General features: G+C 43.7%; 2 protein-coding genes across 3 annotated transcripts in view; both read right to left on the bottom strand.

Annotated features, from left to right (window-relative positions):
* Positions 1 to 247: 247 nt before the first annotated feature.
* On the bottom strand, positions 248 to 7,053 carry LOC127378099 (vasopressin V2 receptor-like). Its single transcript, XM_051426668.1, has 8 exons — positions 6,397 to 7,053; positions 6,027 to 6,272; positions 4,400 to 4,546; positions 4,017 to 4,329; positions 2,938 to 3,156; positions 1,126 to 2,402; positions 873 to 952; positions 248 to 361 (listed from the first exon to the last, which is right to left on the bottom strand). Exons 1-6 carry the CDS (start codon positions 6,673 to 6,675, stop codon positions 2,218 to 2,220), a joined length of 1,389 nt encoding a protein of 462 aa, XP_051282628.1. The 5' UTR covers positions 6,676 to 7,053; the 3' UTR covers positions 248 to 361; positions 873 to 952; positions 1,126 to 2,217.
* A 6,057-nt stretch (positions 7,054 to 13,110) lies between these two features.
* LOC127378098 (isocitrate dehydrogenase [NAD] subunit gamma, mitochondrial-like) overlaps positions 13,111 to 17,087 on the bottom strand; it is a 7,511-nt gene continuing 3,534 nt past the window's right edge. For both annotated transcript variants that reach the window (XM_051426666.1, XM_051426667.1), the window contains exons 3-11: positions 16,593 to 16,690; positions 16,312 to 16,427; positions 16,145 to 16,205; positions 15,391 to 15,523; positions 15,172 to 15,305; positions 14,988 to 15,090; positions 14,726 to 14,872; positions 14,288 to 14,443; positions 13,111 to 14,169 (exon numbers count right to left, since the gene is read on the bottom strand). In XM_051426666.1, coding sequence (XP_051282626.1) covers positions 14,068 to 14,169; positions 14,288 to 14,443; positions 14,726 to 14,872; positions 14,988 to 15,090; positions 15,172 to 15,305; positions 15,391 to 15,523; positions 16,145 to 16,205; positions 16,312 to 16,427; positions 16,593 to 16,690 — 1,050 coding nt within the window. In that variant the 3' untranslated portion in view covers positions 13,111 to 14,067. The remainder of the gene's footprint in view (positions 14,170 to 14,287; positions 14,444 to 14,725; positions 14,873 to 14,987; positions 15,091 to 15,171; positions 15,306 to 15,390; positions 15,524 to 16,144; positions 16,206 to 16,311; positions 16,428 to 16,592; positions 16,691 to 17,087) is intronic.

Here is a 17,087-nt window from a genome sequence, read left to right as displayed (position 1 = left end):
TGATTTATCGTGCGTCCCTAATCAATACGGCCTCAGTCGCTGTTCCAACAACAATCCACTAACAGTTGTTGTTGTTTGTTCCACTAACAGACTCAGGTTACCCCACATTGCTCCACATTACCCCACGTTACCTCATGTTACCCCACATTACCCCACGTTACCTCATGTTACCCCACATTACCCGACGTTACCCCACATTACCCCACGTTACCCCACATTACCTCATGTTACCCCACGATATCCCACGTTACCTCATGTTACCCCACGTTACCCCACGTTACCTCATGTTACCCCACATTACCCGACATTACCCCATGTTACCCCACGTTACCTCATGTTACCCCACATTACCCGACGTTACCTCATGTTACCCCACATTACCCGACGTTACCCCACATTACCCCACATTACCCCACGTTACCTCATGTTACCCGACATACCTCATGTTACCCCACATTACCCCACGTTACCTCATGTTACCCCACATTACCTCATGTTACCCCACGTTACCCCACATTACTCTACATTACCCCACGTTACCCCACATTACCTCATGTTACCCCACATTACCCGACGTTACCTCATGTTACCCCACATTACCCGATGTTACCCCACGTTACCCCACGTTACCTCATGTTACCCCACGTTACCTCATGTTACCGTTACCCCACGTTACCCCACATTACCTCATGTTACCCCACGATATCCCACGTTACCTCAAGTTACCTCATGTTACCCCACATTACCCGACGTTACCTCATGTTACCCCACGATTACCCCCTCATGTTACCCCACATTACCTCACGTTACCTCATGTTACCCCACGTTACCTCGACGTTACCTCATGTTACCTCCATGTTACCCCACGTTACCTCATGTTACCCCACATTACCCGACGTTACCTCATGTTACCCCACGTTACCCCACGTTACCCGAAGTTACCTCATGTTACCTCATGTTACCTCATGTTACCCCGTTACACGTTACCTCATGTTACCCCACATTACCCGACGTTACCTCATGTTACCCCACGTTATCCCAAGTTACCCCAAGTTACCTCATGTTACCCCACATTACCTCATGTTACCCCACATTACCCGACGTTACCAAGTAACCTCATGTTACCCCACATTACCTCACATTACTCCACGTTACCCGACGTTACCCCACGTTACCTCATGTTACATCAAGTTACCCGACGTTACCCCACGTTACCTCATGTTACATCAAGTTACCCGACGTTACCCGACGTTACCCGACGTAAAACCACACATTGTTGTTTGTTTTCACCCTTTTTGTGCGATTCATTATAAAGTGTTAATCAGTGAGCTTTAGACGTTCCTGTTTCTAATCGTAATCAACTCCGGGTTGTTTGTTAGCTTCATATTTCATTATCTTATTACGTTTATCACCTTAAAGGGACAGTACACCCCAAAATCAATGATACCATCTAGATCAGTGGTTCCCAACCTGAGGGTCGGGACCCCCAGTAGGGGTCACAAGGACTGTAAGAAAACTTAAAAAATATTCACAGTTGGCCGATATCTCAGCATTTCATTAATTTCTGTGAAGAAAACTAAATTAAATTGTTATTTTTAAAGTTTAGATTATTTAAGAACTAAACTTTGAATCACAAACTTATCATTAATATTATTTAAAATAAAATTAAACAGACGATACAGACACAGCTTTGTATAAAAAGTTCCTAAAAATATCAGGAAAACTAATTTCTGATGTACCATTCACAGGAAATGACTCGTTTTACACAGATGATGTCACCGAGTCAGTGAGCTGTGATATAAAACGAGTCCCTAAAGGACGAACGTTGGGAACCACTGATGTAGATTGATAGGAAATACGTAAATATGTGGAAGAAAATAACTCTGATTTCTGTTTCATGTTGTCTTCGACTGAGCTGTAACGTTTTATCTCACTGAGCTGACGTTCAGATACGGTTGGCGGGTGTAGAGAAAGAAAATAGTTCCTCCGTGAAACTGCTCACAACCAAGAATGTGGAGTACCTTCAGTAACGAGGGTCTTGAGTTCTGCTGTTGAGTTATCTGGTGCCAAAACAATCTGTATTAATTAATATCAGTGAACTGTCCCTTTAATTCACAGACAGATGAGATTGATCCTCAAAACTACAACAATCAACGTGTACAGATACAAACTCAGCTGTGTATTTGTGTGTGTGTGTGTGTGTGTGTGTGTGTGTGTTCAGTAGTTGGAGGTGTGTGTGGTGGTGGAGTCGTTCGGTAACGATCCTCGGCGCTGTGTGTGTGAGCGACAGAGCAGCAGCAGTCGGAGCTCCGGAGAGACGCTGCTGGAGAAGGCGGAGTAGATCCACGGGTTGGTGCACGAGTTCAGGCTGGCCAACAGCATCAGCAGGGTGAACACTGCCCCTACACACACACACACACACACACACACACACACACACACACACACACAACAGGGAGAGGTCATCGGACGTCTGGATCTTAAGTTATCAGAGAAACAAGCTGAGCTAACGTTAGCAGCAGCTCGGCTCGCAGCCCCTCCGGGACGTCCTTTGTCTGTCCAACAGCGTGGGAGAAGCAGTGATTGTTAAGGTGGAACTGCTTTATTCAGTGTGTTTAAGGTGGAACTGCTTTATTCAGTGTGTTTAGTGGTTTTAATCAGCGGGTCTGTTTGTGTTGGAGAGGAGGAGACCTCTGTGGATCATTGGGCTCCCGGTAGAAACCTCCTGAACCATGAACACTGAAGGAATCCTAGAAGACAACAACTCCCATGATCCCACGCTGCTTCACCACCTCTTTAAACTTCCTCTTCTGTTATTGTTTTGATGTGAGAGAGCCCCTAGTGGCAGTAATAACACATTGTACCTTTAACCACAGGTTACGCTACTACAACAATCCACATTCTCACAGCAGTCAAAAGGAAACAAACTGGCGTTACCGTTCTGCGGCGGTTCGGGGTCCCAGGCGGCCCACAGCTGGACGCTGAAGAACGGGGCCCAGCACAGCGAGTAGACGAGCACTATGACGAGCGTCATCCTCACCGTCTTCGACATGGCTGCCGATACCTCTCCACCGCGGGCGGCGAGGGGTTTGTGTGGCGGGCAGCAGACAGCAGAGGGCGCCGCAGGGTCGGGCAGAATGTCAGGCTGCAGCTCGGCTGGCCGGGAACACACAAAGAAACAAATCAGAGGGATTTATCTCACATATTGTACTTTATAACAGCTTTTAAAAGCAACATCATTTATGTGTTTGTCTGTTTCCTGCCTGTAAAACTCAACTTATAGATCCTTGTAACCTGATTCAGATAAATATTCTATCACATTTAAAGGTACAGTATGTAATTTCTGCCACTAGGGGCTCTCTCACATCAAAACAATAACAGAAGAGGAAGTTTAAAGAGGTGGTGAAGCAGCGTGGGATCATGGGAGTTGTTGTCTTCACCACCATTGGTGTCATTGCAGTCAGCTTCTCCCGGTTAGGATTCCTTCAGTGTTCATGGTTCAGGAGGTTTCTACCGGGAGCCCAATGATCCACAGAGGTCTCCTCCTCTCCAACACAAACAGACCCGCTGATTAAAACCACTAAACACACTGAATAAAGCAGTTCCACCTTAAACACACTGAATAAAGCAGTTCCACCTTAACAATCACTGCTTCTCCCACGCTGTTGGACAGACAAAGGACGTCCCGGAGGGGCTGCGAGCCGAGCTGCTGCTAACGTTAGCTCAGCTTGTTTCTCTGATAACTTAAGATCCAGACGTCCGATGACTAAAATCCTTCATCCGGTTCAAATCTAGAGTTAAAAAGCACCAAGATCTAAACAGTGGATGGTAACAATGTGGCTTCAGACTGGATCAACAGTCAATGTATGACAGCTTCTGGCAGACAACCACAACGCTGACGCAGGCACAAAGGGGATATGATGAGTTTGTCCTACTACTTTATGTCAGAATAGCTGCTGTGAGAAAGGTCAGTAGGGTAATCTAAAGGTCCAGCAGTGTCCCCTCTGTGCTCTCACCTGGGTGAACGGTGGTGTAGGTGTGGATATCGCAGTGAGGAGGGATGCTGTTGGACCTCAGTGGACCCAGAGGCAGGTGCTGGTAGGAGGATCCAGCAGGGTCAAAGCTGCTGTGGTTCACTGGGTTGTTGAACATGAGTGGTGAAACATACAGAGGGAGACTGGACCTCCCTCTTCCTCCTCCTCCTCCTCCTCCTCCTCCTCCTCCTCCTCCTCTCTGGCTGTCCCGTCTGGAGGGAGGGAGGGAGGCGGGGGAGAGGCGGCGCTCTGACTTCAGGTACAGATTGTTGTGGATCTCCTTGAAGATTCGAACCTGATGGATCAGAGACAGTAAATAAACCACCAGAATATTTATTTATGAGTTCTGGTCCGTCGGTCTCTACCTGGCAGACGGTGATGATGAGGACGGGGAGGATGAAGATGGCTACGGTCATCCAGGTGACGTAGGCTTTGAGGCCCCACGACTCAGCGAAGTGTCCCCAACACTCGTAGACACCTGGAGCCACTTCTGAACGGGAGAAGATGAAAACCTGGAGGGGCAAAGAGGCGTGTGGCCATTTGTAAATGCCCCTGCTTCCTGTATGACCCTACCTGTGTCAGTCTACCTGTGTCACCCTACCTGTGTCAATATCTACCTGTGTCACCCTACCTGTGTCACCCTACCTGTGTCACCCTACCTGTGTTGGTCTACCTGTGTCACCCTACCTGTATCACCTACCTGTACACCCTACCTGTGTCAATCTACCTGTGTCAATCTACCTGTGTCACCCTACCTGTGTCACCCTACCTGTGTCAATCTACCTGTATCACCCTACCTGTGTCACCCTACCTGTGTCAATCTACCTGTGTCAATCTACCTGTATCACCCTACCTGTGTCACCCTACCTGTGTCAATCTACCTGTGTCACCCTACCTGTATCACCCTACCTGTGTCAATCTACCTGTATCACCCTACATGTGTCACCCTACCTGTGTCAATCTACCTGTATCACCCTACCTGTGTCACCCTACCTGTATCACCCTACCTGTGTCAATCTACCTGTATCACCCTACCTGTATCACCCTACCTGTGTCACCCTACCTGTATCACCCTACCTGTGTCAATCTACCTGTGTCACCCTACCTGTATCACCCTACCTGTGTCACCCTACCTGTGTCAATCTACCTGTGTCACCCTACCTGTATCACCCTACCTGTGTCAATCTACCTGTGTCACCCTACCTGTTCACCCACCTGTGTCACCACCTTTAATTACCTGTGTCACCCTACCTGTGTCACCCTACCTGTATCACCCTACCTGTGTCAATCTACCTGTATCACCCAACCTGTATCACCCTACTATGTGTCACCCTACCTGTGTCAATCTACCTGTGTCACCCTACCTGTGTCACCCTACCTGTGTCAATCTACCTGTGTCACCCAACCTGTATCACCCTACCTGTGTCACCCTACCTGTGTCACCCTACCTGTATCACCCTACCTGTGTCACCCTACCTGTGTCAATCTACCTGTATCACCCTACATGTGTCACCCTACCTGTATCACCCTACCTGTGTCAATCTACCTGTATCACCCTACCTGTATCACCCTACCTGTGTCAATCTACCTGTATCACCCTACCTGTATCACCCTACCTGTGTCACCCTACCTGTGTCAATCTACCTGTGTCACCCTACCTGTATCACCCTACCTGTGTCAATCTACCTGTGTCAATCTACCTGTATCACCCTACCTGTATCACCCTACCTGTGTCACCCTACCTGTGTCAATCTACCTGTATCACCCTACCTGTGTCAATCTACCTGTGTCACCCTACCTGTATCACCCTACCTGTATCACCCTACCTGTATCATCCTACCTGTATCACCCTACCTGTGTCAATCTACCTGTATCACCCTACCTGTATCACCCTACCTGTGTCAATCTACCTGTGTCACCCTACCTGTATCACCCTACCTGTGTCAATCTACCTGTCACCCTACCTGTATCACCCTACCTGTATCACCCTACCTGTGGCAGGCTGAGCAGCAGCGACAGCCCCCAGGCGAGCAGTATGAAGCTGTTCCAGCGTTGGGTGGCGCCGCTGCGGTGCGCCAGCAGAGGGCAGCAGATGGCGTAGTGCCGGTCCATCGTCATGGCAACGATCATGTAGGAGGAGGCGAACATCCCGAGCACCTGCAGGTATTTAACCAGCCGACACAGGAAGTCCGGGCCGGGAAAACGGCCCTTAGCATCCCACACCAGCTGGGGCAACACCTGAGGGAGGAAGACGAGGGTGAGGACGAAAGGGGAGGAAGGGTGGAGTGAGCTGCAGGGTGTGTGTGTGGGGTGTGTGTGTGTGTGTGTGTGTGTTACCTGTGTGTGTGTGTGTGTGTGTTACCTGGAACAGCGCCACCACCAGGTCGGCCAGACAGAGGTTGAGCATGAACTGGTGCAGAGGGTTGTTGTGTCGTCTCCGCCTTAGCAACACCACCAGCACTAGCCCGTTGCCGAGCAACGCCATCACTAGGATGACAGCCAGCACCACCACCTCCGCCACCGCTACAACAGCGTCGCGCTCCCAGCCCGTGGCGTTCGCTCCCGCCGGGGTCACGGTCACCACGGAGACCACGGACCAGTCGACGGACGGGTAGGAGTCGGTCGCCATGGAGACTGACATGTTGGCTGGGTGGAGGCGAGGAAGAGGAGATAAATGTAGAGACGTGTGACGAAAAGCGTGGAGGACTTAGTGGCGTCTAGTGGTTGCAGATTGCAACTCCCCCGCTTCACCCTCCCTGAAGGAGAAACTACAGTCGCTGTGAAACACAACGAACGTTCTGGTCGACTGTAGAAAAATGTTACTCTTATATTCAGGTGATTTTAAACTAATTAAAACAAACATATAAATATTATATTTCTGCCTCCTCAATGTTTCACACTCGACCTTTAAAATATAATCCTGAAGTAAATAAAGTAGTTAAAATTAAACATTAAAGCAGCAATAATATTAATCCAGAAACATTACATATATATAATAAAACTGTTTTACTTTTACTTTTGATAGTTTAAGCAGATCAAAAAGGAACTTTACTGCAGTTTAAAGTTAATAAAAAGTTTTTTCTGCTATGTAGAAATAATCGTCTCACAGTTTGTTTGTTTGTTTATGTAGTTTGTTGTTATTTATTTTCCTATAGAAGCATCAGTATAAAATAGTTACTAGTTAAAAACTCCTGTTTTGTACGTTTGCTGTAGTTTCCTGATCATACTTTCTTACATAAAGCATCTGATTACTTCTTCTGTCAAACAAATGAAATAAAAAGTAAAAAAATAACTCAAAATTGTACTTAAATACTTGAATGAACGTTACTTACCATAAAACTTCCAATAAAAGCAGGGTCCCTAATCGATGCAGGTCTCGTTTAAAAGCCTGGTGTGGCTGCACGTTTTGACAAATAAACACAGGTCTCCAATAGAGGCCTGCTCTGGATTTTATAGAAATAGTCGCGAGTTAAAAGTCGTTTCGATCTCCTACCCAAATATGAATGTTAATCAGTTAGATTCTCCTCAATTCAATCGTTCACAATATTTTACGCAAACAATCAACACCAAAGTTTAACGTTAATTCATTCGGAAACACGGTAAACAAGAGAGACGGGAAAAAAACAACTAAAGCGATAATAATCATTATGTTAGTTGGCAAATTTGCTGAACAAAACTCAAGAGAAGCAGCAATTATTAGACTTTAGGTTAGTTTTTTGCTAAAGGAATTAAACGCCTGTCCCAAATAAAGGCCTGTCCCAAATAAAGGCCTGTCCCAAATAAAAGCCTGTGTCCAATAAAGGCCTGTCCCAAATAAAGGCCTGTCCCCAATAAAGGCAGGGGGAGTTCAGGGATTTAAGCAAATAATCGCCCGGGCTATTATTAGAAGTTTTACGGTAATTCCTTTCCTCCCCTGCCTGGTAATGTGTTGCATGATGGTTTCTTTAGTTAACCCCTCGCTCGTATTGGCTGCACTGTGACATCGAAAGGTTATGAAACAGGCATTGTGGGTAATCACCCACACACAGCTGAAGTTAATAGGGGCGTATGTGTACGGTCGGGCTCCTGTGAGCACATTAATTGTGAGACAATGAAACTTGTTGTGGCTCACACACTCGTTCAGAGGCATGTAGAGGGAGGCCCCCTCGTTAGGGACTGTTTACTGAGCGCTAATGGGCCGCGGCTAATGAGGGGAAATACAAACATACAACGTTTACTACGTTTATCTGACGGCTGTCAAGATTTCACATTAAAGGTCCAGTTTTTATCTACAGAAGCAACAGGTCCGCTTCTACGGAGGGTGCCGTTGTGGCTGTCATTGCAGTCATCTTCTCCCGGTTAGGATTAGGATTAGGATTAGGAGCAAACGGATGGAAAAATATTTAAATTCAAAGTCTTCAGGGAGAAATATTCACATAATAATCAGAACAACAATCACATGTATTAATATCTGTCTGGAAAATCCCCCAAATGAAGATATTTAAAGTCAAACACTTTGTTTTTGTGGCACATAAATAGTCAAACATTGAATATAAATATCTAAAGTTGGCTTTAGAAATTACAAATTGTTTTATTTCTCGTCTTTATTCAGTGATTTTAAAGGTCCAGTGTGATTTAAAATATTTAATATATATTGGAGATAATTCATAATTATAAATTCACAAAAGCCAAAAGCAGAAGTACTTAATGTAAATTAATGTCACATTCTTCATATACAACAGCTTACTATCAATAACCAGTTTATAGATTACTGAAGGGAAACGATCAGAATAAGGAATTAAAGCTGCAGTCGGTAACTTTTATTTTAACTTTAACTTTTTTTATCATATTTGTTGAAACTTTCACTTTATCCTGATTGTAGAAACATGAGACAGATAATCTGTGAACATATCAGCTTCCTCTGGTTCCTCCTGATGGCGTCTGCAAACGAAAACAACCAATCAGAGCCGAGAGAGCTTGTTGTTGAGTCTCATTGATTATCTCATCTGCTGTCAGGATGTAGTGAAGGTTTGTTTTTAATTACCAACAGCAGCTTTATAATGACTAATAAAGAGTCTTCTAATAAACAACTAGTTAATAATATGTTACATTAATATAAAGTGTTACTATAATAATATAATTTATAGTCTTTCTTTCAACAAAGCAGAAATAAACATAAAATAAAGCTCAACATTAAACCAGATTCACTTGTCTTGAAAAAGCAGCTTTTTAATTTATTCTGAAAAGACTGGAAACAGTAAAAGAAAGATGAAATCAAGAGTTTCCTGTTGTAATAAAACCTTTTAGTGGCCCCTTGAGGATGTTAAATATGAAGAATATGAAGAATATGAAGGTGGAAACTCACTTTCAGACGTTAAAAACAGGTTTTAAACACAGAAACTGCTGAACGTCTCCAGTTTGAATCAGAAAAACCACAAACACAAAAAGTTTGTTGACATCTTCCAGCTATTTTAATCCAATTATAAGCCCGGACACCTGCTGCCCAAACACTCGTTCTTCTTCACACGGAAACAAAAACAATTAAAATCCTTTAAAACTTCAGATCTGATCGATTCCACCTGAAACCGATCAGATCTGAGCCCAGTGAACTCACCTCGTCCTCGTCCTCGTCCTCAGCGTCCCGTGAAGCGTCTGCAGGAGCCGGGACAACATGATCTGCTGTTGCACACACTAGCTGCATCCATGCTGTGTGTGTGTGTGTGTGTGTGTGTGTGTGTGTGTGTGTGTGTGTGAGCTTTCCCCCCTTGCTTATTACTCTGAGGGTGACCTCTGCCAGCTCACTGCTGACTCCTGTCTCCCCATCTCCTCCCTTCTTCCACTCTCTCTCTCTCTCTCTCTCACACACACACACACACACACACACACACACACACACACACACACACACACACACACACACACACACACACACACCTCCTCCCTCTTCTTCGCCTCTTTGGGATTTTATGAAAAGTGGGGAGACGAAAAAGACGAGAAGGGGAGCTCTCTCTCTCTGTCTCTCTCTCTCTCTCTCTCTCTCTCTGTCTGTCTGTCTGTCTGTCTGTCTGTCTGTCTGTCTCTCTCTCTCTCTCTCTCTCTCTCTGTCTGTCTGTCTCTCTCTCTCTCTCTCTCTCTCTCTCTTCTGTCTGTCTGTCTGTCTGTCTCTCTCTCTCTCTCTCTCTCTCTCTCTCTCTCTCTCTCTCTCTCTCTGTCTCTCTCTGTCTCTCTCTCTCTGTCTGTCTGTCTGTCTGTCTCTCTCTCTCTCTCTGTCTCTCTCTCTCTCTCTCTCTCCTCTCCTTTGATGCTGTGGTGGTGAATTAATGTCACTTCCTGTTGATTGTTTAGATATTACCCATGTTGCTCGTTGTCCGGAGCAGAGACGGAGCAGAGACGGGGGAGAGAGCGGGTGAGTGCGGGTGAGGGCAGGAGATCAAATGAGGTTTCTGTTATTAGCCTCCCAGAATGATCAAAGCCCTTTTTCATACACTCACATTAAAACTGATATGTGTACGTGTGTGTTTTCATCAGTGGGTGAGAAAGGGAGGGAGGGAGGGAGGGAGGGAGGGAGAGAGTGTCAGATGTTGTGACAGATGGGATGTAGAGGAGGCAGCAACAGGAGGAAGGTTGCCTTTGCTTTCTCACCCCTGCTCCCTGTTTTTTACCCCTCTCTCTCTCTCTCTCTCTCTCTCTCTCTTTCCTGCCTCCCTCCTGCATTCCTTCCTGTCTTCCTCCTCTTTCTTTCTTTCTTTCTTTCTCTTTCTGACAGCGCATTAATCTGTTTGCTTCCCCTCAATTGCTCCCTCATTTGGTGGAGCCTCTCATTATCGAGGGGCCCGCTGAGTGACCTTAAACATGCACACAACAACATGAGCTCGCACACACGTTCGCCGTTCACCCTGAAACTGATTTCTGGAGTCTGTGAAGATGTTAAAGCCGCCAGTTGGTGACTTTTATAAACTTTTTTATTATATTTGATGATAGAAAATAACTAAATAATGAGACTCAAACTGTTTAAATTTATCACTTCCAACAACTTAAGCGTGAAAAGATATTTGATTTGAGTAAAAGTAACTCAACGTAAGTTAATTGTACCAATTTAATTCAATTAATTGAATTTAAAGGACTCGACACAACAGATCTTAATAAAAGAAGTAAGTTAATATAAATTAATCCTCCATAAAAAAGCCACTCAGTTGTTTTTTAACTTAAATGTTTTCAGTATTTTAAGTGTTTTCACTGTAAAACCTGATGAATTAATTCAACTCAAACCGATCACGTATAAACTGTTTAAGTTCATTAACTCAAACTATTTAAGCATGAAAATAAGATTTGTTTATTATAGTTTATAGTTTATTGGGTAAATTAAGTTAATTGTATCAGTTCCATTAAAACTATTAGACTCATATTCAACATTTCTCCAAACTTATTTAAAATGTGTGAACAGAATTTATCTGAATAAAATCACTTAAATTAATCTTCCACCTCAGGTGAATCTACTCTACTACTTTACATTATTATTACATTACCTGATAAACAGCTGACGTAATCAATCACTAAATGTTAAAAATCTAAACTAAATTTAAATGCACTTAAAACAATCCAGTTATTTCAGTTTACTTTGTATTATTATATAAATATAATCATTATTATGTTTTACATATATTTATATATATACTCAGGATATTTCAGTTTGTTAATCATCATATGAACAACTATATATCCAAATAATTCTTAATGCTGCATTAGAGACATAACTTCAATTAACTGAACGTAATTAGTACAATTAACTTAATTTTACAATAAATACTTGAGTTACTTCTACTCAAATTAATATATATAAAATATCTTTCATATCTATATTATGCATACATTCATAGATCATGTGTATTATTACTGATGTATGATATTTATTCTTATTTTATTTAACCAGGTAACAAAGTTTCACACAGAGTGCATCACAATTCCACACATATAAACTAATATTACATTATAAATTATACAGTAGAGCCTGTTACTACTATTAATACCTCCACTGCTACAGCCTGCACAACAAACACTCAAAACACAACATACACATCTGGAAGTGTTATTTCAGGATGCTGCAGACAGACTTTTAACTAATACATGAAAGAAAAAGACCTCACAGCTGCTTTTAAAGTCCTTTATGAACCTTAAACAACAACCTGCACCTTCTTCTATCAGCGGCTGCCTTTCATTTTATGTTCCAACTGCAACCCTCAGATCCTCCGCTGCCTCTCTTTCAGACCTTCCTGCTGTTGCTCACAAGAAATCAGGTTGTGCTGCTTTGTTTTTTTTTACGGCAGTGGTTCTCAAACTGTGGGTCGGGCCCCCCGGTGGGGCACAGGAACAGTCTCCGTCTAAAAATCAAAGACTTAACTTCTTAATCTGTCTTTTAATGAGGAGTAATCCCACTTTGTCAGAGCTTAGATTTTATATTTTGCTTTTAATCTCATTTAATCTTCCTGTTGGTTTTATTGTTATCAAACATTTAATTGTTTTAAGTTTTTTGTTTCCTGCTGAATTTTGCTTTTAATCCTGAAGCACTTTGGGTAAAATAAAGTTATCATTACTGCTGTCAATAAAAACACAACTAATACGACTATTAGAGAGCAGAAAACAACTGACAGTAACTCATTACTCTTTTTAAAAAGTAATATCTTATCTCTTTACTTATTACTCCCTACCAACTGTAATTAGTTACACTACTAATTATATATTTCTGCTGCACCCCATAAAATTGGTAATTGTGTCTTTTCTCCCCCAAAAAAATCCAGATTTGTTTGTTAAAATCAAAACTAGTTTCCTGTTTCATGAGATACACAACTACAAAATAAATCCTGGGATATGATTGGATATTGGGAGCTAGCTATATTATTATTACTGAACTGTATTAGTAATTAGTTACACTAATAGTTACAGAGGGAAATAATATTATTACTGTAATACTGTTTCTAGTAAGGCTTCAACACTGGTGGTTACACGAGACAATGTGGCCTCCGTGTGGTGCCGACGAGCCACTGCAACACACATTCATACAGGTTTGCTTCAGCACAGACAGAATAATGAACTGCAGAGACTTTATTAGCTTTATTAGCTTTATTAGAGGTAACTGTTGCCCAAAACGTTTGGTGGACGAACAACAGCTGAGATTGCTTTAAAATAAGTTATACTAAATAAATAAATGAAACAAACTAATAAACATGGGAAGGATGAACTCAAACAGCACTACTGAGGTATTCAGGGTTCCCAATCTTTCTAATAAATCATTTACCAGGAGTTTTTTTCTGGACAATACAGGACAGTGCTTCATATAAACTACAGTTTCAGGCAGATTGACTCCATTAATGTGGCCACAGTCCTTCAGTTACAGTTCAAATCAAGTAGAATTAATTTTATTTTACAGAAAATTAATCTTCTAGAAGGTTAAATTGTTAATTTCACGTACAATTAATATCACTGTGTGTATTTATCAACCACAGCAACAAGAGATTTGATCATTAATAGCCTGTAATGCAAGGACATATGAGAGTTTTGCTCCCAACTCTGGAACAAATAGACCTGATATTGAGAAGACCTGGTGGACCTGCTCTGAAGTGTCCAACAGTCGAGTTTCAAACAAAATACACACCCAGGTTTACAGAGCCGATCAGAGGGCCTAAAACACAAACATTTCCAGGAGAACACAGATTATTTTCAGGATATTTGATCATTTTAATCAATTTCCAGCTGTTTTCCATGACTGGAACACTAGTCTCTTGATTTCCAGGTTTTCCAGGACACGTGGGAACCCCGAGTGTTTCACACAGTCAACAGTATGATGGGAAAGTAAAGCTTCAAACCAAGTGCTCAAACAAACTTTAAATAACAGTGAAACAATCTATGTGAAGATAAGAAGGAAACTATTGCATAGATATTTCAGTGTTCCTATCAAACACTGAAGAGAGGCACACTAACACACACACACACACACACACACACACACACACACGTCTCTGCTGTGAGAGACAGTTTCTATATTTTATGTGTGTTTGTTCTAGATGCTCAGAGTCTGAGGCCCGGTGCTCTGAACAGCATTCATGATGGACTGGACCACTTCAGAGGTGGAGCCTTGTCCTCCGAGGTCGGCAGTGTGCAGCTGGAGAACAAAGAGGATGACGCACACAGAGAGAGAGAAACAACAATGTGAGCAGAATATCCTCTAACTTACACATCAGAAATGTGACACGTGATACACCAATGCCGGCGCCGCGTACCCGAGTCTCACTGACGGTGGAGAGGATGGCCCTGCGGATCATGCTGGCGTAGGCGTGGAGCTTCAGGTGGTCCAGCAGCAGGCAGGAGGCCAGCAGCATGGCCGTGGGGTTTGCTGTGTTACGGTTAGCGATGCTCTTCCCGGTGTTCCTGGTGCCCTGCACACAGAAAGACGGGCTTCATGAGGGGACGTAGCAGCTTTAATATTTCATTATTATTATGTTTTTGCTGTTTGTTTGTTTGTCAGCAGGATTACGGACAAAGAAGCCATACAATGAATTCATCAGAGCCCAGAGAGAGATACGTCCTTGACTCAACAATTAAAACTCCATTAGGAGCACTAAGAGGAGCCAGAGGAGCCAAATATCTCCCTCAGGGGATGTTGGAGACCAAACATGAATGCTAATGATGGTCTCTGTGCTTCGTCTGAATCCTCTCACCGTCTCAAACACGGCGTAGTCCTCTCCATAGTTGGCTCCAGGCACCAGGCCGGGTCCGCCGACCAGCCCGGCACACACATTGCTCACCACGTTGCCATACAGGTTGGGCATGACCATCAAATCGAACTGCTGGGGCCTGGAAACCAGCTAACACACACACACACACACACACACACAAAACATCATGTCACAAGTACAGTCTTTAGACATTTGTACGTTTTGTATTTTAAAAGAGATCCGTGTACAGACTTGCCGGAGCTACCTGCATGGTGGTGTTGTCCACAATCATGCTGTCGAAGGTGATTTCAGGGTAACCGCTGGCGACCTCCTTACAGCACTCCAGGAAGAGCCCGTCACCCAACTTCCTGCTCCAACAAACACACATTGAGATGTATCGTTTGTTTTATAGAGAAGATCAATAAAAAGGAAGACAAACAGGAACGGACATGATGTTAGCTTTGTGCACGGCAGTGACTCGTCTGCGTCCTTTGGCCCGAGCAGTCCTGAATGCGTAGTCAGCGATGCGTAGAGATTTGGTCTTGGTGATGATCTTCAGACATTCAACGACGCCCGGTACGTTCTGCAGAGACAGAGAACGAGTGGAGAAACACAAAGGTTAGATTGGTATAATTGTGTTGAGTGATTATAAAAACACACTCACACACCTCGTGCTCCAGGCTGCTGTACTCTCCCTCCGTGTTCTCCCTGATGATCATGATGTCGATGTTTCTGTGGCGAGTCCTCACTCCCGGTAGGGACTGGCAGTGCATCACGTTGGCGTACAGATCCAGAGTGGTGCTGCAGAGAGAGAGAGAGCAGGAAGACAGATGGAGACAGACAGATGGAATATGAGAGCACAAAGCAGGACTGAACAGTTCAACCCTGCAGCTGCAGATCTGAAACAGTTGTTGTTTAAAACTTCCTCATCAAACAGTGTATAAACTCTAGCTCTATGTTCTATATGTAGTTGAGTTCTTACTTTATCCCAAATGTTTTCAACAATGTTCAAACATTTTATTCAGGTAACGCTGCGTTTCACCGGTCGCCTGTCGATGGCAAAGGGGATGTCGATATCCCCTTTGTGCCTGCGTCAGCGTTGTGGTTGTCTGCCAGAAGCTGTCATACATTGACTGTTGATCCAGTCTGAAGCCACATTGTTACCATCCACTGTTTAGATCTTGGTGCTTTTTAACTCTAGGTTTACTCTGTAGATCATTGGGCTCCTGGTAGAAACCTCCTGAACCATGAACACTGAAGGAATCCTAACCGGGAGAAGCTGACTGCAATGACGCCAATGGTGGTGAAGACAACAACTCCCATGATCCCACGCTGCTTCACCACCTCATCAGACTTCCTCTTTTGTTATTGTTTAGCAATGGTGACTTTTAAGACGAGGAAGATGGAAGATGGAGGACTTACCGGAGCAGGTTGTTTCTGGACTTGTAGGATGGTGGCAGGTTGTGGTTGGTCTCAATGTTACCTGAATAAACAAAGTTACACCTAAAGAATGACGACTATAATAAAGACAAAACAGTGTACATTATATATTATATATATCAGGCTCATTGTTTCTCACACACACTTACCTTTTAGTGCAACTCCATTGCGTCTGATAGCCATTATGGCATTATTGATGTCATCCTCTGACGCCACGGATGAGTCCACATTGACAACTTCAAAGTCCACGGGCACGCAACAGAACCTGATAATGAAAGCAGATGGAGATCACTTCAGTACGACACAGCTGAGTCATTCACATACTGAATGAGTCGGTTACTGACTTCATTCCAGTGCTGTGTGTGTGTGTGTGAGTGAGTGAGTGTGAGTGAGTGTGTGTGAAAGTGAGTGTGTGTGTGCGAATTCTCACCGAAATAGTTCACGCACGTGGTTGCCCAGCTCTGGTCCGATGCCATCTCCGGGAATCAGAGTCACGGTGTGCCTGCCTCCGTACCGAGCCGGCGGAGGCTGTAAATGTGTTCACCAACACAAGCACACAAAGTCAAACTCCTCACTGAACAATCCACCACATGCATCCACTAAACTACTGAGGAGACTCTGAGCCAGTGTGTTTTAAAGTGAGGTTCGGGGGGCTGCCAGGGGGGCATCAACCGGGGGGGGTCTATATAAATATTACCATTTGTATGAAGTATAATTTATATTAATATATAACTAGTGCTGTAGTTAACACCACCTTTGTCGAGCCCAAACCCAGGACTAGTCTGTGACATTGGCTGCTGTGGTAACCGTGGTTACCGGGCAGCCCATGTCAATGCCCGTTGTGTTGTGAATGAGACAAATACCCATTCTCTGAACAAACTTCATCAATAGTTGTGTGGTTGTGAAGGAGGAAGTTATAACTAAT

The sequence above is a fragment of the Dicentrarchus labrax genome, unplaced genomic scaffold (assembly GCF_905237075.1).
Source record: "Dicentrarchus labrax unplaced genomic scaffold, dlabrax2021, whole genome shotgun sequence".
NCBI lineage: Eukaryota > Metazoa > Chordata > Actinopteri > Moronidae > Dicentrarchus > Dicentrarchus labrax.
Note: the sequence above shows the minus strand (reverse complement) of the source record. Positions and strands in the feature narration are given on the sequence as shown.